Source organism: Pipistrellus hanaki, assembly GCF_964339955.1.
Source record: "Pipistrellus hanaki genome assembly, chromosome: 1".
NCBI lineage: Eukaryota > Metazoa > Chordata > Mammalia > Chiroptera > Vespertilionidae > Pipistrellus > Pipistrellus hanaki.
In genome coordinates this window covers 122,721,933-122,746,788 of record NC_140503.1, presented here as the reverse complement: position 1 = coordinate 122,746,788, position 24,856 = coordinate 122,721,933, and the positions used below count along the sequence as shown (strand labels likewise).

At 39.5% G+C, this 24,856-nt stretch overlaps 1 protein-coding gene across 16 annotated transcripts in view; it reads right to left on the bottom strand.

The window, feature by feature from the left end:
- Positions 1-24,856, bottom strand: part of MLLT10 (MLLT10 histone lysine methyltransferase DOT1L cofactor) — a 230,037-nt gene that overhangs the window by 128,313 nt on the left and 76,868 nt on the right. For 13 of the 16 annotated variants that reach the window (XM_084868008.1, XM_084867998.1, XM_084867996.1 and 10 more), the window contains 3 exons: positions 13,149-13,252; positions 11,001-11,094; positions 8,851-8,946 (listed from right to left, as the gene is read on the bottom strand). In XM_084868008.1, the coding sequence (XP_084724134.1) occupies positions 8,851-8,946; positions 11,001-11,094; positions 13,149-13,252 (294 nt within the window). The remainder of the gene's footprint in view (positions 1-8,850; positions 8,947-11,000; positions 11,095-13,148; positions 13,253-24,856) is intronic. The other 3 variants (XM_084867999.1, XM_084868007.1, XM_084868006.1) reach the window with 1 other exon arrangement.

Genomic DNA, 24,856 nt, shown 5'->3' with positions numbered 1-24,856 from the left:
GACCCCAGGGACCCAAAGATAATCTATCCAGCAAAGCTATCACTCAGAATCGAAGGTCAGATAAAGAGCTTCACTAATAAAAAAAAGCTAAAGGAATTCATCACCACCAAACCAGAATTATATGAATTGCTGAAGGGGGTTCTTTTATATAGAAGAGAAAGTAAATAAAGATAAAAATTATGAACAACAAATACGTAACTATCAACAAGTGAATCTAAAAACCAAGGAAATTTAAAAAAAAAATCTGATGAACAATATTAACTGTTGAATATAACAGAATCAGAGATATGGAAGGGGAGTGAACTGACGATTCTTGGGGAAAAGGGGAGAGGGTGGTGTGGGAAGAGACTGAACATAAACTGTGCACCTATGGATGAGGACAATGGGGAGTGGGGAAAGGGTAGAGGGTGGGGTGGGAACCTGGTGGAGGAGAGCAATGGGGGGGGGGGGGGAACATTTGTAATAATATGAACAATAAAAACTTATTTAAAAAATTGACAAAAAAATAAATAAATAATCTGTCATTCTTCACTCTACCACACACACACACATACACACACACACACACACACACACACACACACAATCAGATGTTCTGTTCCTGAAAATCTCTGCCTTAACTCTGCAATGTAGAGGTTTAAAACTTTATCTTGAATTTGAGTGGAAGAGTTTCAGCAGTAAAGAACATTTAAAAAAGGAAAGGGGATTATAGGTAATTCTCAATGCTGAATTTTTAAAAAGATAGAGCAGAAATGACAACTTAGATTGAGAGTTTTCTGAGGGCCACATCAGTAGCCCATTTCTCTTCCAGGAGACAAGAAGTCCTAAGCAAAAGGGAAGTCCAGTCCATGCTTGAATTCACAAAACACTACTAAAATATTTCCCACAATACTATTTCCCACAATGCCCAACCACACCTTAACAGTTTTTATTAGTATATTGGCAATACCTCCTTCATTTGTTGCCAACTACCTATACAAGAGGTAATATGCTAATTGCCAAGGTAATATGCTAATTGCCTTTATGGTGTCCCTGTAACAACCAATTGCATATTGATGTCTGCACAGCAGGGGGTGGGCGGCTGAAGCCAAGTTGGGGTGGGGGAGGTGTCTAAGGAGACCAGGAGCCAGGACTGCAAAGCAGCAGCAGCCACAGGTAGCTCTTCATATCCCCCTGCACAAACACCGGACCAAGCCCCCAAGACTCCAGAGGGGAGGGAGAAGGGAAGGCTGGGGATACTGGAACAAGACAAAGCCTTAAGAGTAGCTGCAGCCCGAACCTTTGACTCCAGACTCCAGATCTCTTCTCCTGCCAGCCCCGCCAAAGCACCCACAACAGCATGCTGGTGACCAAACATCAGCACCCCTGAGGCACCTGGGGCCCACGGCCCACTACTGCCAGGCCCCCTCAGTTCTCCATCCTATGGGCACAACTCTCCATCCTAAAACTCAAGACCTGGATGGAGGCAGGCCTGAGCAGCCCCCCAGGGTCAGACACTCCCCTTTTCTTCCTCCCCAACTGAAGCACACTGAACCTCACTGGGGCATGGCTAAACCTGCTCTCACAGCCCGCCGGGCTCCGCCCTGGTCCAGCCCCCACACAGCTCCAAGAGATTGGATCTTGGCCTTGAGCAGGTATAGCTGCAAGACAGCCCATACTGCCGAAACCTGTTTGGCTCAGTGGATAGAGCGTTGCCCTGCGGGACTGAAAGGTCCCAGGTTCGATTCCTGTCAAGGGCATGTACCATGGTTGCAGGCATATCTCCAGTAGGGGGTGTGCAAAAGGCAGCTGATCGATGATTCTCTCTCATCAATGTTTCTAACTCTCTATCCCTCTCTCTTCCTCTCTGTGAAAAAGCAATAAAATATATTTTTAAAAAAAAAGACAGCTCATACCATTTAAAGAATGGCCCCAAGTGGGAAGGTTTGACAGTTACTCCCCTTTGCCCTCACTGCCCCCTAGCGTGCCCCTAACTCCAGGGACAACCACCGCTACAGGGCTGCTGGCCAGAGCCCACCACTCCAATGCCTGCGGAACCCTCTGCAGAGCTTCCATAGCTACCGTCCCAGGAAACAATCATGGCCTCCTCCCCTAACCAGCACCTGCTACCTGTGAGGGTATCCGTGGGCTTAAAAATAACAATCCCTCCCCCTTTAGACATCACTTACCTGATGAAACATTTCTAGGTTTATTAGCTCAGAACCGCCTCATGACAACCCATTGAGGTAGGCGCAGAAGAGATTACAATTCCCGTGGTATGTGCGTATGTGTTCAGAATGAAGCTCAGAGAGGAAAAGTGTCAACCCCAGTGGTTCCCAAGGTACAGTACATGCCCTATTGAAGGGGGGGGGGGGATTTGATTTTAAGTGGGGGCAATCTGAGAATGAGTTAATAGTGAATTTTTTGCATTTCTTATGGTTCTAAGGGGGGGGGGGGGGCTCATCTACAGTGTATCCTACATAATAGAAGACTACCATGCAAATGAAGGAATGGTGGAATGACCTGTCACTATAATATGCACTGACCATGCGGGGGGGAGGGGGGAGGCGCAGACACTCAATGCAGGAGCTGCCCCCTGGTGGTCAGTGTGCTCCCACGATGGGAGCACTGCTCAGCCAGGTCACGGTTGGCAAGCACAGCAGCAGTGGTGGGAGCCTCTCCTGCCTCTGTGGAAATGCTAAGGATGTCCAACTGACAGCTTAGGCCCACTAAGCCATCAGTTGGACATCCTTCCAGGGCTCCCAAATTGCTAGAGAATACAGGCCAGGCTGAGGGGACCCCGCCCCCACCAAGTACATGAATTTCGTGCACTAGGCCTTTAGTGTGTGTGTGTATACACACACACACACACACACACAGATATATATATATATATATATATATATATATATATATATATATATATATATATGTAAAAGCCCTAAGCCCATGGTCGGCAAACTGGCTCTTTGGCCCCTTGAGTGTGGCTCTTCCACAAAATACCACGGCCTGGGTGAGTCTATTTTGAAAATTTGGCATTAGAAGAAGTTTTAAAAACTTGGCTCTCAAAAGAAATTTCAATCATTGTACTGTTGATATTTGGCTCTGTTGACTAATGAGTTTGCCGACCACTGGCCTAAGCAATCAAATGACTGGTTGACCGGTTGCTATGCTATACACTACGACCAAGGACAGATGCCTCAACGCATAGGGTCAGGCTCCCTCCTGTGTGGATGGGACTCCCTCTGGTCTGGATCAGGCCTGTGGGGATTATGACGTGCACTGAACACTGGGGTGCAGACGCTCAAAGCAGGAGTTACCCATGACGGTGCGGGGGAGGGGGAAGGCAGCTTATCAGCTCCTGCCATTGAGCGTCTACTCACCCCCCACCCCAGAGGGAGGCGACCAGCCATGGCGATGGGGGGGGGAAGAGACCAGCCAGTGGGGTGGGGACTCCCCCCCTACCAGGTGCCCCACAGATGGCCCTGATTGCCGGCCAGGCCTAGGGACCCTATCCTATATATTGGGAACAGTCTCTTAGATTTAAAAATTAAAACCTGGCAAGGCTTCTCTAATACTGAAAAAACAAGATGATGCAGCGATGACATGCATGGACTCTGGCTTGCACATTTTGTGGTCAGCCCTGATTCTGACACATAACTGTGTGACAAAGCCAATTACTTAACTTTTCTCTCTGCTTCAGTTTTTCCACCCATAAGATGGGAAAATGGTACTACTGCCTCAGAAGGATTATGTTACGTACTACTTTTTATAATCAGGGTAAAAAAATGTAATTACCCATACAACAGCAAGATCCCTTTCACCTGTATGAAAAGTATGGTGACTGTACATGCACCATCCCAGATTATGAGAGGGATATCCAACTGCCATTTTAGGCCCAACATCTCCCGAGGGGTCCCAGATTGCAAGAGGATGTAGGCTGGGCTGAGGGGACTTGTGCAATGGGCCTCTAGTTAACAATATGTAAATAAGGGCAAGTAAAGGGGGTGGCGTTGAGGATGGGTGTAAATAAATCCTTCTAGCTATAGTAAGGGCTCCCAGAGTGGGAGGAAGGGGGTGCTCTCCACTTCCCTCAGCTCTTGTCAATATCATAAGAAAGATTTGAAGCAAAGCAAGTGAATTTATTGAGAATACACTTGGCATATTATATTAGTTCAAGTGGACAAGGCAGCTAGTCTAAGTGCCCTCACCTGGTGGAGGTTTAGGGGGTTCTATACTTTTCTGTCTACAGGTTTCAAGGTTCCTCTGCCAGATATACTGAGTTGAACAGACTAGATTTCAAGGTCCCCCTTTGACTTTGTTGTAGCTTTTTCCAGAGTTTATAAGAACATCTGGCAATTTTACCTCCACAAGTCCCAAGACTGCTGACTTCTCTGTTCAGTGGATGAGCTAAATAAAACTCTCCCAACTTTTCCCCTTCCCCTCCTCCTGCTTTAGTGGTTATCTTTCCTGCCTAACATCCCCAAGTGATATTTATCTTTGGGTTTAGCTGGCACAAATGGCATTAATTGGGTCTTTGTTCTCTTTTCTCAAGCTAGGGTTAGGGAGGAGGGGTTTTAACCATTTGCTTTCAAGTGTCCTTGTTTGGGGAAGATAAGGTCTTACGAATCACTGTAAGCTGCCCAAACTGTTTGGCCTCGTTTAATTTTGTCTTAATTTCCCCATTTCACTTGCTCAGAAATTTTCCTAGTTTCTTACTATCCTGCCACAGAAGACAGATGTATTTCTAGCATATCTAATTGGAACTGAGTGCATTTCCATATAATACATAGTCATTAATGATGAGCTGGCCGTAAGATATAAAAATAGTACTACATTTTTTATACATTATGGATTAGTAAGCATTGACAATTGGGAAAAGGATGACTCTAAGGATCAAATGAATTGGTGCAAGATTAATTCAATGTAATAAATAACCATCGATTTCTAAATAATGACCTACAACTTAGCCTTTAGAAAAAAAATTATTTCTGAAGCTAGAAGCCTCCAAATAAAACCACATATGTATGATGTGCCTCTCCAATTCCTAATCCTTGCCCACATCTCATTCTATAGCAGTACTATGTAAACATAAGGACACCAGGCTGAAAAGAAAATTCTATTTTACAATGAACATTAACTCTTGAATTACACTCTCCCTATAGCTTTAATTCATTTCAAACATGTACGTTGGTTCCTTTAAAAAATGACCAATTTCTCAATTTTTACAAAAACTGTCCCTTATTCAAAGTCATATGTCACTATTAACTTTTCTATGTCCTTGCTGATATTTAACTTAATACCTATATAATATTAATATATCTTGGGTCGCACAAAAATTCTCTGAAAAGCAAAGGATACATATTTTATTATAATTACATAAAAGGTTAACTTAAAATTAATTTATTTTTAAATAATTGACTTGGATAGCATATTTAGTATTAAATATTTATCATTGCTTACTTAAAATTTAATATATTTTAAAATATATTAAAACATATATTAAGTTATGTTTTAATATATTTTATTATATTAAATATATGTGTGGCAAGCACAGCCAGGTGGCTCATTGGTTGGAGTGTTGTCATATACATCAAAAGGTTGCGGGTTTGATCCCTATTCTGGGCACTAACATCAAATGGTCTCTAACATCAAATTTTTTTCAGCTATATTATCACATAACATCATACCATATTAAAAGTTTCTTCCCAAATATTACCAAGGTAAGCAAACAAATATATACCTTTATATTTACCACAAATTAGATGATCAAAAAACCTTAGTTATTACAAATTAAAATGCACTAATATATTTTAAGTTTGATAACAAAACCAAGTTGTAGTCAATTTATATATGCTAAAAATACAATTCAAATATTATTTGCATGTTAATGAATGCCAATTGCTAAAATTTAAAGATAAGTATGTTTCACTAAATACAATGTTTTTTATTCTAGTATTCAACTGCAAAAATTTTCATAAAATAAAAAATCTAATTCATTCCTAGAACAAAAAAAATGATTACTAAATAAAGTCATCAGTCCTGGGATTTATTAAACTCTGTACCACATTTAATAATTTTCTATTAAAAATAAGACGACAGGGTATATATTAAAATAAATATAATCATTTTTTTCTTCTTCACAATTTATAATGAGACCTACCCAAGAAGCCCTTGTTCATGGATTTAAAAGCTTAAATAAAATCTGAGAGTGCTTCTTACTAAAACTGCTAATTAAATCAAGTCTGCCATTCTTCCATCAGTAATCCAAACAACAGGCAGCAAGACAAAGCCCTACTATTGTCACTACCACAAAACCACCTCACTAAAGAAGTGAAAATGAATATGTATACTTGCTGCCTAAGAGCTATAAAAATTTTCATAAACCTTACCGGTCTAAAGGTGAATATAGTTATAATTATTATTTAACTCATAATTGCAATATTAATCTAAAAATATTAAACCTGAGCTTTTAAAATATTTACCTTATAAAAAAGCACAAACATAAATTCAAACCAAATTTGTTTTAAAATTATATTATATTATATTAAATATATGTGTGGCAAGCACCTTCCTGATCTGAAGTACTTACAAACATGAAAATGTTACCTGACTTAGCTTTTAACACAATCTGTAAAAATATGTTCCAAACTGGTTGTATAAACTGTTTAAACGTGATATTCTTTTCTAATTTAAGATGTCCTTTGAGTCCTCACTTTGTTAAAAACAATTCACAGTAATTGTTTTCCTATGTTGGCAATATGTCCAATGAATAATTCTACAGTACTTACTAGTTTATTCATATCCTTTAAAGTAAGTGAAAATGCAAGAGAAAATAGGTAAGTCAGAAGAAGACAGATTGTACTAGGCAAACTTTTGATTAAAAGACAAAATAGTCTCAAACAAATGGTTTGACATTTGGCCATTTAAAAAATAATAAACAATTAGTACCAGTGGAAGAAGGAAAAAGTCAAGAATATACAGAACTTCCGCCCTAGCTGGTTTGGCCCAGGGGATAAAGCATCAGCCTGTGGACTGAAGGGTCCCTGGTTCGATTCCAGTCAAGGGTGCATGCCCAGGATAAAGACTCATCTCCAGTAGGGTACATGCAGGAGGCAGCTGATCAATGATTCTCTCTCATCATTGATCTCTCCCCCCCTCTTCTTCTTTGAAATTAAAATTTTATATATATATATATATATATATATATATATATATATATATATATATATTAAATTATACATATACATATATATATTTAGAAATATAACTTCTAAATTGTTCTATTATGAAGAAAAAAGCTGATTAGATTTGTACTTATATCTATACTATATAACAAAAGTCTAATATGCTAAATGTCCAGTTGGCCAGTCGGTCATTCAATCAATCAAAGCGTAGTATGCTGATATGCTAAGGACACTCAACTGCTCACTATGATGTGCACTGACCACCAGGAGGCAGAAGCTCTGACCAGGTTAGCTTGCTGCTGGGGTCTGGCCAATAGGGATTGAGAGAGATGGGCCAAACATGGAGCCCTCCTGTGGTCCCTCCCTCACGGGCCCCAACTGTGCACCAGTGGAGTCCCTCAGCCTGGTCTGCACCCTCTCACAATCCAGGATCCCTTGGGGGATATCGGAGAGCCTATTTCAGCCCAACGGTGAAACGGATCGCTATAATGCACACTAACGACCAGGGAGCGGACGCTCAACACAGAAGCTGCTCCCTGGTGGTCAGTGCGCTCCCTCTGCAGCAGCGCTAAGGATGTCTGACTGCCAACTTAAACCCGCTCCCCATGGAACATCCCCCGAGCGCTCCCAGATTGCAAGAGTACTTAGGCCAGGCTGAGGGATCTGCCCTCCAAGTGCACAATTTCGTGCACCGAACCTCTAATATATAATAAAAGCATAATATGCTAATCGACCAAACAACTGAACAGCAGAATGACTACTCGGGCGACATTCCGGACAACCACGCTATGACATGCATTGGCACCAGGCCAACCAAGGCAGATGTGATGTGATGCGATTGGTTGGGGAACCCTCCATTGCCCAGCAATGAGGGCTGTCAATGGGGGGGCTTCTGGATGATCAATCAATCATGGAGCCCCACGATTGATCACCCCAAAGAGGCAGGCCCAGGCTACCCAGCTGGTGGCCACAGAGGGAGGCCTAGGCCACCTGGCTGGTGGCACTGTGGCATGTGATTGGGGCCTTCCTCTGCAGGGCAATTGAGGTAGGGTACCCACAATCAATTGGCCCACAGATGGAGGCCCAAGCCAGCCAAGCAATCACACCCCATGCCTGTTGCCTGCAGAAGGAGGTGACCGGTGGAGGAGAGTAGGAACAGCACCACACAGATGGCAAGCAATGCTAGCAGCAGGGGAAGGGGCAGCTGGGGAAAGGAAAGCCCTGATAGGCCCTGATCACCAGGGCCAGGTCTAGGGACCCTATCCAAGGGGTCCTGGATTGTAAGAGGGCACAGGCCGGGCTGAGGGACACTCCTCCCTCCCTCCCTCACCCCCACCCCCAGGGCCTCTGGTGTGAAATAATCAGTTAATAATATGTAGCAGCACACTACTATTGCTTAAGTCACCTAAAGATTTCACAATATGATCACAGTTACACATTCAAAAAATTCCTCTCGTGTTTTCAATCAAGCTGTATTTCAAATTTTCAGCTGAATAGGTACAACTTTATTCACAAATATGGCATTATTTTAGACCTCTTCTTTGATTTAATATTCTTTATTAATAAAAATTTAGTATTTCATTGTCTACATTCAGCTATCAAGAACTTAATTTTATCTAAAAAAAGGAAAAAAAAATCTATTAAGTTGATGTGCTACATATTTAGCAACAACAAATGCACTTACTTTTTTCTCTTTCTCATGATGTTTATCCTGAGAGTGAGAGGAAGAATCACTTAAACTTTGATCATATGACCTATTAGATCCCCGTTTGCTCTTTTTCTAAAAAAGAAAATATATATACATATATGTATATGTATATAAAAAATTTTTAAATAATCTTTTTGTTAGGGTTAAACCAATTCAAGTGTGAAATATTTCAAAATGTCTACTGAAGATAAAATGTCTCACTATTTTAAATCATATAATCTGTTTACACACCCTCCATATATTACCTATTAAATTATAAAGAAAAATCTAACCTTAAATTTAACATTAATGCCATATTTTTGTACATTTGTTAAAATGTGTAAAGACTATTTTCAAACAAGCAGTAGCTTATTTGTCACTTTTATCACAAAACCACTCATTAAAGAAATTAAATATAATTTTCAATTTCTGCTTTAAAAAGTTTCAACCAAAATTGAAAATGCCATATTGAAGAAGGATGCCAAGACTAGAGGAAAAGAAAACATTTGAAGAGTTACTTTATGCCTCTACAAAAAGCAAAAAGTCTTTTGATCTCAAAAGTATTAAGGCATTACACCTTTCTGCAGTTAAGAAAAAAAAGTAAAGAAAATGTCAGGAATAGACCCACGCATTTTTCAAAGCATTACTAGAAGTATTACACATTTCTGTTTAAAGTATTTTCACAATTTCATAATAAAGTATGGTGAGGTTATTTGAGGTGTTTAAAACTTGGTGGTAGAATAATTAATTAGCTTACATTATATAAAAATGACTATAAAAAGTGCTCAAATTCCATACAAATATATAGACCATATACAATCAAAAACTTTTTATTCCTCTACTAGCAAATGAAAGAATAGCATGTAATTAGCATTTATATAAACTTCTATTTATATAAACTTCAAAATCCATTTTTATTATTTTTATATTTTATCTGTTTTCATTTCTCATTTAGAAAATGAAAATCCAACATGCTTTTAACATTCAAGAAGCAAAATTTTCAATTTTATCATCTCAAAATTTCTCTTACACACTTCAGTATTCTTTGTCAGTCACTAAAGCACATCAGTCTCCAACATCCAAACAATAACTATAACTATAAATACATATACATATATATATATGTATGTATTTCATATGCATGAATCAGAATTGAGTTATAAGCTGTTCATTTCAAGAGAAAGGGGCCCACAATAATATTATTATAAGGGAGGAAGGAAGGAAGGAAGGAAGGGAGGGAGGGAGGGAGGGAAGGAGGGAGGGAGGGGTGGGTCAGTCCCATCCACAAAGGAAAGGTAATAATAGAATTTTTTTGTAATTTTAAAAAAAGAAACTAAAGAAAAACAAAAAAGCCTTAAACTTCAGTATATATATCTGACTGTTATCAATGACAAATAAGAAATAGACACTTGAGACATTAAAGAAATTCTATCCTCAGTGGCGGGAGTAAGGGCATGGGGTGAGGTTGGGAATCAGGTGGAGGGGAGCTATTGGGGTGAGGGGAGAGGAACACCTGTAATAATCTGAACAATAAAGACTTATTATTAAAAAAAAAGAAAGAAAGAAAAGAAACTCTATCCTTCAAAGGACATGAACACAAAATAGTTAACAGTTAATCAAATATTACTTAGTCACCCATGCTATTATGTAAGAAAAAAGACTGACCAAATCTAAAATATTTCCCAAGTTGTATTTAAAAATACTTTCTTAAGGTCTTTAACTAAGTTACAAAGCAACCTTATTTCAGTTTTACTATTTCCTAGTAAATAAATGTATATATAAAAATAAGTAGTAATAAAGCAAAAAAAATGAGAAACAAGTGACAGAGAAATCACAAAATTTATATGTGTTTAAAATCAAATTAAATGAAAATAGCATTGAGTTATAGAGTTCTTTAAACGTGCTTTTTCTACTAAATGTGTATCAACATTTACTATTAATTATTAATATATGTTTTAAATTAGAATTTTAGAATAGTCACTTTTGTAAATGAACTAAAACAAAGCAAAATCTTTTAAAATTAATATATCTTTTCATCCCCAGTGAAGAGCATGCTAAGCAAACCTAATCTCAAACAAAAATCAAAGGAAAAGAGCCAACTCTACTGTCAAAACTAATCACTTAGCATTTTAATATTAAATTCTTACCAGCTTACTAAAATGGTATTTACAGTAGCCACAGTATTGGACGTTATCTGCACCATTTCCTTCTTCTTCACAAAGTAGTCCAGCAAACTGAGCGCTGAAAACAAAAGCAAACTATAATATTTCAAACCACAATATATAGAAATTGAAATTCACTTCAAAGAATGTAAGACTTGTAAGACGTTAAACCTTTTAAGAGAAAAAGGGAAGATAAAAGTACACTTACTCTAACATGTAGTTGATTTTAAGTTATATTTATGGTTTGATATAAACTTTCCACCCATCTCTAACAAAGATAAAGAGTTACACATGTTTTACATCACAAAACAATGAATTTTTTTAAGAACCACTCCGAGACCCTAATAATTAACACTTGATTTTATTTTTTTCAATCTGTAGCAGAGGTACAAATGGAAAAGCAAGGCCTCTAAAAGGCTGAACGGGCATGTGATGCTATTTTCCCATGGATATACATTATATACTATTAGAAGGAAAATGCTTCAAGTCATAGTACAGTAGGCAAGAAAAAATAAGCTGTGTTCTTCAATCAAAAAACAATGGAAGAAAAGGAAATGAAACCTAAAATTATTGTATTTATATATTTTTAAAATACAAAGTATTTCATCTTCTTCTCAATTTAATCTCCCACTTTAGCATTCCAAAATTACAATATTAGCATATATCTCATTCCCAAAAAGTCAACTTTTGTCATTGGAAAATTAAATACACTATTAAGAGAATTTATAAATATCAAAAATGTTTTCCATTCCCCCAAAATAATCTAAAATAGACTTCATAAATCCACACAGTAAGAGATTAGGAAATGAGGTATAAGCCTATATTGACTATTAAATATAGACTGATTCTTAAAATTAGTAGGTAAATGGATTGTTTGCTAACTTTTATTTTTAACTACTGTTTATTATATTGAATATTTTAGTATAATTTCTGCTCTTGAAATAGCCTGCTGAAAAACATCCTATAATATAAAAGCCTAATATGCTAAGTGTCCAGTCATCCATTCAACCAATCAAAGCATAATATGCTAATGATATGGTAAGGCCACTCAACTGCTTGCTATGATGTACACTGACCACCAGGGACAGACATTCAGACCATTAGGTTAACTTGCTGCTGGAGTCCAGCAGAGTGGAACTGAGTGAGATGGGCCAGACATACCAGGGAGCCCTCCCACAGTTCCTCCCTGGCTGACCAACTTCCCACATCCCTACCCAGCCCCAATTATACATGAGTGGGGTCCTTTGGCCTGGCCTGCACCCTCTCACAATCCAGGACCTCTCAGAAATGTCAGAGGGCGGGTTTTGGCCCAATCCTGTAAGCCAGGCAGAGGGACCCCACTGATGCAAGAATTCATGCATTGGGCCTCTAGTCTATTCTATATAATCAAGAGGTAATATGCTAATCAGACTGGACAGCGGAACAACCTTTCAGAACGACCAGAGGCTGCAAAAGCCAAGCCCCTTGCAGGAATTTTGTGCACTGGGCCTCTAGTAATAATAATAATGATGATGATGGCAACTGCTTTTTTCCCGCCTTAAAGCACAGGCAGCAAAGAAATGCTACTATCATTCATTAAATCCTTTCTGGCACTGCACTAAGAGTACCTAAATCAGTTCTTTTATTTTTTTTTTTAATATATTTTATTGATTTTTTACAGAGAGAAAGAGAGAAGGATAGAGAGTTAGAAACATCGATGAGAGAGAATCATCGATCAGCTGCCTCTTGCACACCCCCTACTGGGGATGTGCCCGCAACCAAGGTACATGCCCTTGACCGGAATCGAACTCGGGACCTTTCAGTCCGCAGGCTGACGCTCTATCCACTGAGACAAACCAGTTTCAACTAAATCAGTTCTTTTAATCATAATAACAAATCAAGGGGCAGGTAACTAAAACTAATCTTTTAAACAAAATGAAACTGAATAAAGTACATTAGAACCAACGTCTACCTACTGAAAATTCACTCTGGTAAGTAAATTCAATTATTAGAATTATCTTTATTACAAGTAAGTAAGTATAAACATAGAAACTATCCCAATAAAATTTACTAGAAATACCATTTTAGTACGTAATTAAATCTTTCATTTACAAGGTATTTCCCATTTCTGTACAATGAAGAAAACATACTTACCATGTCACATGGAAAGCTTGTCTACATCCATGTTTATTACATGTCATACAAGCACCAGTGGCTGCTTTGCTTTCTCTTCCTTGTTCATCACAAATGTAGCAAGTCTAAAGATACAGAAACAAAAACAAAAATAAAACAAAACCTTACAAGAGCTTAAAGGAACTGAATTTGACAATTTTCAGAAGTTAAGATCATGGTTTACTATCTAATCTATTTTTTTTTTAAATATATTTTATTGATTTTTTACAGAGAGGAAGAGAGAGAGACAGAGAGTTAGAAACATCAATGAGAGAGAAACATCGACCAGCTGCCTCTTGCACACCCCCTACTGGGGATGTGCCCGCAACCAATGTACATGCCCTTGACCGGAATCGAACCCGGAACCCTTCAGTCCGCAGGCCGACGCTCTATCCACTAAGCCAAACCAGTTTCGGCTATGTAATCTATTTTATTTCTAAACATGAATTCATTTTTTCTGACACTAACCTAATTTTTACAAACAGTACAAATATGAAAACATAAACAAAGACATAGAAGTAGACTTAGGATTTCAGAAAAGGTTTTTGTCTCCCTTGGACCCAAAAACCCTGCAAAATAAGAATCTTCACATGCACTGAGACCAAAGACCAAAACACAGCCTTACCATAGCTTGTTCTTAAAACCTCCTTAAAATATTCAACTGATTCCTGTTACAAAGCTGTAAAAAAAGGTTTTGCCCTTCCTTTCTTCTGGAAGTAAGCATATCTAAAGGAGTTTGATAAACGTAGTTGAGAGCTAAGAGATAAAAGACAGTCCTATGTGAGTGAGCAAGGTTTAGGCCATTCCAACTGTCCACAAGAATCTTTAGCTATGGCCGAGACCGGTTTGGCTCAGTGGATAGAGCGTCGGCCTGCGGACTGAAAGGTCCCAGGTTCGATTCCGGTCAAGGGCATGTACCTTGGTTGCGGGCACATCCCCAGTAGGGGGTGTGCAAGAGGCAGCTGATTGATGATTCTATCTCATCGATGTTTCTGACTCTCTATCCCTCTCTCTTCGATGTTTCTATCTCTGTGATGTTTCTATCTCATCGATGTTTCTATCTCTGTGAAAAATCAATAAAATATATTTAAAAAAAAAAAAAAAAAAAAAAGAATCTTTAGCTATGAAGGTCAGAGATGGCACCAAGAGGTATCAGCCAATAAATACTCCTAGCAACTTTGACTAGCATCTACTTGTTTCCTTTTTCCAAATGAAAATAGCTGATAGATGATACCACTTTTCATGAAAGACTGAATTATATAACAGGCAGTCTACAAGCATCTGTATAATGAATAAAATTATCAGCTACCTAGAAGTTGAATATAGAAAATGTTTAACTAGCCGAAACCAGTTTGGCTCAATGGATGGAGCGTCGGCTTGGGGACTGAAGGGTCCCGGGTTCGATTCCGGTCAAGGACATGTACCTTGGTTGCGGGCATATCCCCAGTAGGGGGTGTGCAAGAGGCAGCTGGTCGATGACTCTCTCTCATCGATGTTTCTAACTCTATCTCTCTCCCTTCCTCTCTGTACAAAATCAATAAAATATATTAAAAAAATAAATAAATAAAATAAAAAAAAGAAAATGTTTAACTAAAATATACACAGGTGATACAATTCTCAATTGAGACCAATTTCTGAACAATAATGAAATAGGATCACATGAATTTTTAGAGCTAGAGATTTCCCCACGATACACTGTGGTACCAAATAATACCATTCAACAATATTTACCAAAATAGCCTAGTATCTAGTCAGGTAAATGAATATCAAATCCTCTGTTGGAAAACATGGATTCAGACTAAAGTGAATTACAAAAATTATTTTATACCTATAAAAAGTCCCAAGTTACAATGGAAGAATTAAACAGATTCTTGGCCTAAAAATGGATAAAGAAGATTGGGGAAAAAAAAAAAAGGACAGAGCTAACTAAAATAGTAACATTTTAGATAGTGAAATTCTGGGGAAACAAAAACAAAAAAACTCAGTAACTTTCAAAGAATTGACAGTGAAAATATACCATCATTTGACCATTTAATACAATTACAATAGGTATTTATTTAAAAAATAAAAAGAGAAAGTAGAATGCCCAGGCCACTGGTTGGCAGAGTGAAGAGCTCCACGGATCTTTTCCCTATTGATTCAACCATTTCACAGGTGAAAAACAGCACTCTGAAGACTCTAAAAATATACAACCTAACCATAATAGAGAAAATTTTATGCAAGGAAATCTACTAAATTTTAATAAGAACAATTTCTATGACATTTGAGACATGATCTGCTCCCATCACCACCGCCACACACAGAGCTAGATCACTGTGATATAAAGTCCCTTCTGCTGAGTGTGATCAAGAAGATGAGGGCTCCCTTTCACCCCAGCTGCTAGTCTAAGGCTACCAGTATAAATTTACCCGAGGAAGGCCAGGTCTCCAGTGACTCTCATCCTACACATTCCTGGTAGCTTCCACACATAAACTCCCACCTACAGGAAGCCATGAATCTTGAGGTCCTATCAGTCCTTCCCCAGCTTGCTAGTGGAATGGACAGGCTAGGAGGGATAAACAGCCAGCGGTTACTATCCCCTTTCCTCCTAGCTGTCAAACTACAGGTGACTCTTGGGGAGAAGCAGGGTGCTGCCCTATCCCCAGCTCCAGCTCCAGCGCAGTAGTGCAGAGGTTCTGCCCTGTGCACCTTAAGAACAAATAGCTCAGCAACTCTGCCTGAAAGGACTGACATTTGGAACAGACCTTGGAGAAGTTCATGCCTAAGGGCTCTGTCAAAAACACTCAGGTATTGAGCAATTAAAATAAAACTAGCAGCTCCAGCCAGAAGGTTAACATAGAGAACCAGAGAAAGATAGCAAATAAGGGCTATCCTAGGATCACACTCCTCTGTGGGGGTCCAAAAGGCTATGTTCATGAAGTAGGTTGTACCCAATCAGGATAAATTGAAGTGGGATTTGGGGCAAATTTAAAAGCATTTCCTAAAGCCACAAAATTACACAAAAAGACTCAAAGGGCTTTAGTACAACCTATTATCAAAAACTGGCTGAACAATAAGTTACTCTGAGGGCAACTCCTAAGAATTCAGACTAGAAAATAAAATCACACTCACACCTGATGGTCTAAAAGACTGTTTGAATGCTCAAGGCTTCATGCTCCCCGAAAGGACTGAGAACCTTGGGGATGATCTCTTTGGAAAATAAATCTAAGTCACATGCATACATAAAATGACCAAAGGACTAAAATCTAACTAGCTAAGGGTGTTTAAGCACTATCTTTGACTAATAAGTGGTTTATTTTGACACAAAGGCAACATAAGAAGTCAGATTTGGGGGGGGGGGGGGGGGGGGCGGGGTAAACTCTTGCAGAGTGGCTCAGTTGGTTGAAGTGTCTTCCCATACACCAAAGCCTGGAGGGTTCGATTCCTGGTCAGGGCACATACCTAAGTTATGGGTTCAATCCCCGGTAGGGGTATATACAGGAGGCAACAGAACAATGTGCAGATGTTGAGCTACTATGGGTTGGACTGTGTCTACTTCAAAAAGTTATGTGGAGTCCTAATAAACCCCCAGTATCTCAGGTGTCATCTTATTTGGAAATTAGGTAACTGCAGATATAATTGGTTAACAGTAGGTTTTTGGGAGGTAGGGTGGGCCCTTAAAACCAATATAACTAGTGTCCTGAGAGGAAGGTGGCCACATAACACAGAGACAAAGGAAGAATACCATGTGGATGAAGGTGGAGATTGAGGTGCTACATATACAAGCCAAGGAATGACCAGGATTCCCCGCCATCACCAGAAGCTAGAACAGAGGCATGAAACAAATTCAGAAGAAACCAACCCTATCAATTTCTGCATTTGAAACTTCTAGCTTCCATTACTATGAGAGAATAAATTTCTGTTTTTTAAGCCACCCAGTTACAGCAGCCCTAGAAAATTAGTACAGAAGCTGTATAAAAAATTGGCTATGATTTGGTAATGTTTTGGAGTTAGGTAATCAATGTGTGTGTAAGGGTGGAGGGTGGTTTCATTATATTATTTTAAACATACAATTTACAAAATAGTTAAAAATAAAGAAAAGAAACAATGTTATAGTAATAAAGATTAAAACTTTAAAAAAACAGAAGTATCCAAATTAGAAAACATTTGAACAATAAATTAAAAACTCCCAAAATGTTTAAAAATAAAAAAATCCCAAATTTTTATGTGAAAGAAACCAAAAAAAAAGAGGACATGATGAAGTTTTTAACATTTTAAAAAGAAAATACCAATTTGTAAAGAAAACATCAGTTGTTTTTATACTCTTATAAAGATACTAGCGGCCCGGTGCATGAAATTCATGCACAGGAGGGAGAGGAGGGATGGTGTCCCTCAGCCCTGCCTGCACCCTCTCCAATCTGGGAACCCTCAAGGGATGTCCGACAGTCCGACATCCCTCTCACAATCCAGGACTGCTGGCTCCCAACTGCTCACCTGCCTTTCTGATTGCCCTTACTGCTTCTGCCTGCTACCCTGATCACCACCTAACCACTCTCCTGCCAGCCTGATAGATGTCTAACTGCTCCCCTACCAGCCTGTTTGCCCCCAACTTCCCTCCTCTGCCAGCCTGGTCACCCCTAACTGCCCTCCCCTGCAGGCCTGGTGCCTCCCAACCGTCCTCCCCTGCTGGCCATCTTGTGGTGGCCCTCTTGTGTCCACATAGGGGCAGGATCTTTGACCACATGGGGGCAGCCATATTGTGTGTTGGAGTGATGGTCAATCTGCATATTACTCTTTTATTAGATAGGATAGAGGCCTGGTGCACGGGTGGGGATCAGCTGATTTGCCCTGAAGGGTGTCCAGGATCAGGGTGGGAGTTCCCTTGGGGTGTGGAGCGGCCTGAGCGAGGGGCCCGTGGTGGTTTGCAGGCCAGTCACGCCCCCTGGCAACCCAAGAAGAGGCTCTGGTATCTGGAATTTATTTACCTTCTACAATTGAAACTTTGTAGCTTAGAGCAGAGCCAAGCCTCCTGCTCGCTCCATGGCTGGCAGCCATTTCTGTTTGGATTTGTTTCCCTTCTATAACTGAAACTCTGTAGCCTAGGCCAGTGTTTTTCAACCTTTTTTGGGCAAAGGCACACTTGTTTCATGAAAAAAATCACGAGGCACACCACCATTAGAAAATGTTAAAAAATTTAACTCTGTGCCTATATTGACTATATATAAAGTAATTCTCTTGAATAGGAATCAAATAAACACAAAGAAAGTATTTTATAATTACTTTATTATGAAATATTAAGTAAACAAAATAGTGAAAAATTATAAAATTCTTGTCTTGTCTGCACCTACGGCACACCAGGCAACATCTCGCGGCACACTAGTGTGCCGCGGAACAGCAGTTGAAAAACGCTGGCCTAGGCCAGCAAGGGCAGCGGAAAGCTTGGCATCCTCCATTGCCTGGGAAACCCAAGCCTCCCTCCTGTTCTCTGTGGCTGTAGCCATCTTCGCTGGGTTTATTTGCATACTCGCTCTGATTGGCTGTGGGCGTGGCTGGTGGGCATGGCTTGTGAGTATAGGGGAGTGATGGTTAATTTGCATATTACTCTTTTATTAGGTAGGATACATGCCCTTAATGGCATACAGCACACCAATCCTATAACCTATTTCAATCCAATAACCTATTTTGTGCAGATAACATGCATTTCTTTATTTCCTCATCAATATATCGATAAGAAGAGGTGGTAGATACAAAAGGCATTTGACTTATCCCCTAAAAGAGGGGTCTCATGGTGTTATTTGGGAATGAGTAGTCACAGTTTCAAAGCAAATCAATGCTTCAAACTTTCAAAAGAAAAAATAGGAAAAAAAAAACTATAATGGGATGGAGGGAAATGGCAAGCTGAGTATTCTATAATTTGAGAAAAATCCTTTCCAACAGTAGTAAACCTGATCAATATTACAACTTGTTGCTAGGTGTTCTGCTTCCATTTTACACTATTTCATGGTCTTCCTCCTCCTCCTTCCCTTCTCCTCCCCTCCTCCTCCTCCTCTTCCAATACCCTTCAACATTTCATGCAAAACAAATCGACAAACATAATCAATCCTATATAATGAAAGACCAGCGACCATAACAGCAGAACGACTACTTGACCAGTCTCTATAAGGTGCACTGACCACCTCTTGGCTACTTTCGCCAGCCTGCAGGCTCTTTGCCAATGGCAAACTGGGAACCAGGGTGGGTGGCAGCGAGGACCGGACTGGCAAGCAGGCAGAATGACCTCTTGGTCCCTCCCCCAAGCCCGCAGGCTCCGATCGCCAATGGCGAATGGGGAACAAGGTGTGTGTGGGGGGGGGGGAGTTCGGGCAGCACCAGGCCACGGCCCCTGCCCCGCCAGTTTCCACACACACAGAAGGCGACCCACGGTAGGAGTGGGGCCAGCAAGTAGACAGCAACAGCTGACCTCTTTGTCCCTCTGCCATCAGGATCCCAGCACCGGATGGTGAACAGGGAACCAGGGTGGCAGCCAGGGAAGATGGCCCTGATAGAAAGCTAGGCATATGGACCGTGCCCATGCACAATTCATGTGCCAGGCTTCTAGTATACTTATAAAATCCTAATCAAACAAACGACCGGTCAACCTGTTGCTATGACACACACTGACCATCAGAGGAAGGACACTCAATGCACAGGATGGGGCTCCCCCCTGTGTGGATCAGGCCTGTAGGGACTGGGCTCCCTCCTCTATGGATTGGACTTGTGGGGGTCGGGCCAAAACTGGCAGTCCAACATCCCCCGAAGTGTCCCAGATTGGGAGAGGGCACATGCCAGGCTGAGGGGCCTCTAGTAAAATATAAGAAACGTATATAGCAAACACATATAAGGAATACTACAAAAAGGAAAGAAAAAACACACTTGATAAATGGATACACTAAGTTTCTGAAACAGAAGATTCAATATTGTAAAAAGGTAGATTCTTCCCCAAAATAATATTTTGTTGTAATGCCAGTATAATGAAAATTGTATTTTGTTAGTTGTAGTGCTCATCTGGAGAAATACAAGACAATATATAGTCTTCCATGTACTAAGATGTATATAAAGCCATAATAATTTAAAATAATGTGCTATTTTAGATATATCAATATAACAGGAAAAATATCAAGAAAATTTAATAATTCAATAATGATCCAAACAGTATTTTAAAACCTATAAAAAACATAAGATTATTCAATAATATTTAAAAAATTATCTGACCATGTGGGAAGAAAAAAGTTCAATACTCACCATATTCTAACCATATTCTAAAATTGACTCTAAATGGATAAAAGATTTAAGTCAAAATAATTCATTCTTCCCTCTACCCTCCCTCCCTACTCTTTGTCTACTTTAGACTTAAATCATGAGGTAGGGCCAAACATGTCAGCATCCATGCTGGAAAGGAGAGGGCAGCCCCACACAACTGTCAGAGCCCTAGTAGAGTTGACTCCCATGAGAGGACTAGGGATAGGGGTGGAGTCAGTGTCACAACCTGAACAAGGGTATTCTTGACATATTATTGGGTATTCTTGATATTGTTCTTGAATAAGGTGAGGAGACCAACCATAGAGCAGAGTGGGAGGGATTGGTGGTGAAAGAGGCAGCTATGCAGGAAAGCAGCTAACAACCCAGTGAGGTGCAGAGCCTGAATAAGGTTAGAATGGGCTTTGCATTAAGGCATGACAGCAATAAAAGACTTCATAATACATACCTACACACAAATTGATAAAATAAGTAAGCATATTGAGGATAATAGGAGTCAAGTTTCTCATTGTCTGGCATGAAAGTCTTAAATATGAAAAGAAAAAAAAATTAGAATAAATCCTGTGTAGTCAGATTTGGAGAAGTTATTAAAATTTATGGTTCTCTATATAGAGATTAATAGATACAAAAAAAAAATAGGTATGTGTGCATATATATAACTCTATCAGAAAAATCATTGTGACCTCAGTCTTCAATATATACATACGTACAGAAAAAATGAAGAAATGTGTGTATATCTCCGTATATAGATACATACATTTATTTCCTAACTATCCTTATTAAGAGGGTTTGGGAGTAGCAATATCCTAATAACAATATGCACACTTGGCCGAAATCAATTTGGCTCAGTGGACAGAGCGTCAGCCTGCGGACTGAAGGGTCCCGGGTTCGATTCCGGTCAAGAGCATGTACATTGGTTGCGGGTACATTCCCAGTAGAGGGTGTGCAAGAGGCAGCTGATGGATGATTCTCTCTCATGGATGTTTCTAGCTCTCTATCCCTCTCTCTTCCTCTCCGTAAAAAAAAAAAAAAAAAAAAAAAAAAAAAAATCCATGTTGTTACCCATGTTGGTTTCTAAATCAATTCTCACCAAAAAGGAGAAATGGTGATTCCAGGGCTAGGGCACAACAGAAATCTGAAATATACTATGTGTCAGAAGTAAAGAATTGCTCAGAGAATAGTAGAAATATGTCAAAAACAAAGAAATAGCTTGAAGAGGTCCTACCAGCCAAACCTGAGGTATTAAGAGTATTAAACATAAATAATGAAAAATGACCCATTAAAACAAAATAGTGAAACAGTCCATATTAGTCAACACTAATATAAACAATTGGAGAGAGGAAAAATCTATTTCTTAACGTGGAATGCCAACAGATGAATGTAAAATAAATGATGGAATTAGAAAAGCACCACTTACTATTTATCACAGTAATAAGTTAATTAAGCTAAGAAACAATAAAGGATGCTAGAAATTAGTGGGTAAAAGGCATAAGGAACAAGATATTTACATACAAAGTACTTCCCACAAAATGCAAAATTATTGATTATAAAGGGGGAAAAGATTAACCTTCCAATGGAAAAATCTTACAGGCATCACTTTAACCAAGTGATCAAGGTAACATCACCAGTAATGGAAAAATCATGTACCACCTGCTAAGATGTAATGAGAAGAACTCAGCATCACTTCCATGATATTCCTGCCAAAAACATATAATCTGAATTTAATCATGAGGAAACCAAAAAAAAAGGAAAAAATCCAAGTAGAGGGATATTCTATTAAAATATCTGCCTGCAATCTTCTGAAGGTAAAGAAAACAGGGAAAAAGAGATTATATTTCAGATTAAAGGAGACTTAAAAAGACAAAATGCATTCTGCAATCTTTTGGCTATGAAAGACAGTACTGGAAACTTTTTCTTTAATTTGAGAAATAATGAGATCTGTGAAATATAGAATAATGCACAAATGTTAATTTCTTGATTTTGATGGCCACATTCTGGTCATGTAGGAGAAAGTCAACCCAAGGGTAAGTCTCCTTCCATCACTACAAATCTGACCCCCTTTACCCTTTTCCTCCTTCCCCCCAAATCCCTTTCCCACTGCTGGTTACCATATCGTTGTCTATATCTATGACTTTTTGTCTTATTTGATAGTAAAATACTATCATTGTTGTTGTCTTTTTAACCCGACTTATTTCACTTGACATGATATTCTGAAGATCTATCTGTTGTTGCAAATTACAATATTTTATCTTTAATTATAGCTAATAGTACTCCATTACATATACATACATCTTATTTATCCAATCATCTAGCGAAGGACACTTTGTTTGTTTCCCTATCCAGACCATAGTGAATAATGTTGCAATGAAGATATGGATACATATATCTTTCTGAATAAATGTTTTCAAATTTTTTGGATACCCAGAAGAGGGTTTGCTAGGTTATATGGTAACTCTATTCTTAATTTTTTGAGGAATCTCGATACTGTTTTCCACAGTGGCTATACCAGTTTACATTCCTATCATCAGTGTACAAGTATTCCATAGCTAGTCTAACACTTATTACTTGTCTTATTGATAATATGCAATCAAACAGGTGTAAGGTGGTATTTCATTGTAGTTTTAATTTGCATTTCCATAATAGCTGGTGAAATTTCACATCTTTTCAGTTATCTGTTGGCCATTTGTATGTCTTCTTGGGAGAAGTTTCTATTCAGGTCCTCAGCTCATTTTTTAATTGGATTGTTTGTTTTTGTTTTTGTTTTTGATTTATAGAAGTTCCTTATATATTTTTTATATAAACCCTTTATTGGAGGTCTTGTTTGCAAATATTTTCTTCCATTCTTCAAATTTTCCCAGTATGATTTATTGAAGGGATTTTCTTTTCTCCATTGTATGATTGTGGCTCTTTTGTCAAAAATTATTTACTCATGGAAGCTGAAGGAGGAACCAAGATGGCGGCATAGGTAAACGCCTAACTGCAGCCTCACACAATTTCAAAAAAAAATACAACTAAAATACAAAATGGACATTATCCAGAACAAAAGGAAAGTTGACTGACTGGAAATTCTACAACTAGAAGGAAAGAGAAAACCAGAAGGAAAATTAGAGGAGCTATAAAAGGCTAAGGTACATAGACACGGTGTGCACAAGGGGAGAAGACGGAGCCTGAGAGGAGGGGGTGGCTGAGTGCCTGGCTGGCGTTCCCTAGCGGGAAGGAGATAAAAGCTCCGGGCTGTGCTGAACCCCAGTTCCAACAGCACTGAACCCCAATTCTGGGCAAGACCCTGGGGACCCAGGTTCATACAGAGGGAATCTAGGCTGTAAGGCAGAGCGGCGAAAGGCATTCCTGTAGTCACGCTCATTACACACAGAGGATGGACTGTTGACTCTGCTGCTAGATTGCCCTAGCGGGAAAGAGACAAAAGCTCTGGACTGTGCTGAGCCCCATTTCTGACTGCACTGAACCCCAGTTCCAGGCCAGACCCTGAGGACACAGTCTCATACGAAGGGAATCTGGGCTGTAAGGCGGAAACTCAGGGGAGCAGCGAAAGGCTGTTCCGGAGGCACCCAAGTTGCACGCAGAGGACAAACTGTGGACTGTGCCGCTGGATTGCCCTAGTGGGAAGGAAACAAAAGCTCCACACTGCTCTGAACCCCACTTCCAACCATAGTTCCAACTGCACTGAACCCCAGTTCCGGGCTCATTGGGGAAGAGACTAGACTGTCTGGTAGCACCTTTCTCTCAGAGGTGCTTGCAGCTGAGTACCAAAGGACACTGAGGAACACTGAGACTCAGGAACCTCATAGGGCGGGGCTGACGTGAAGCCAAGGCTGTAGGCTCCACCCTGAAACTCCACCCCATCCAAGCTGAGCACAGAGGCTTGGCTTTTACAATTTTCCAAGTCTAGTCAAACAAGGCTGGCTCCCGGCATGGACACAGCTGATCCTCACAGCCAATTGGCCTGGAGGTCAGTTCCTCCCAGTGATACCAACAACAATCAAGACTTAACTACAACAAGGCTGTACACACAGTCCACAAGGGGTGCACCAAGAGTGTCCACCTCAGGTAACTGGGAGGCTGACCCACTGAACCATATAGGACACTTTAGTACACAAAGCCACTCTACCAACTTAGGGAAGATGCGAAAATGCTGAGACAAGGAAATAGATCACAAACGAAAGAAATGGAGGACAAAAAATGACTGGATATAGGGTTGAAAACCACACTTATAAGGTTTTTCAAGATTTTCCTAGAAAAGACCGATAAAATAAATGAGACCTATGAGGATATGAAAAGGGATCAACTAGAAATAAAGAATACATTGCCTGAAATAAAAAATATTATACAGAGTCCTAAAAACAGAATGGAAGATCACAAGAATCAAGTCATAGATTTGGAACATAAAGAGCCAG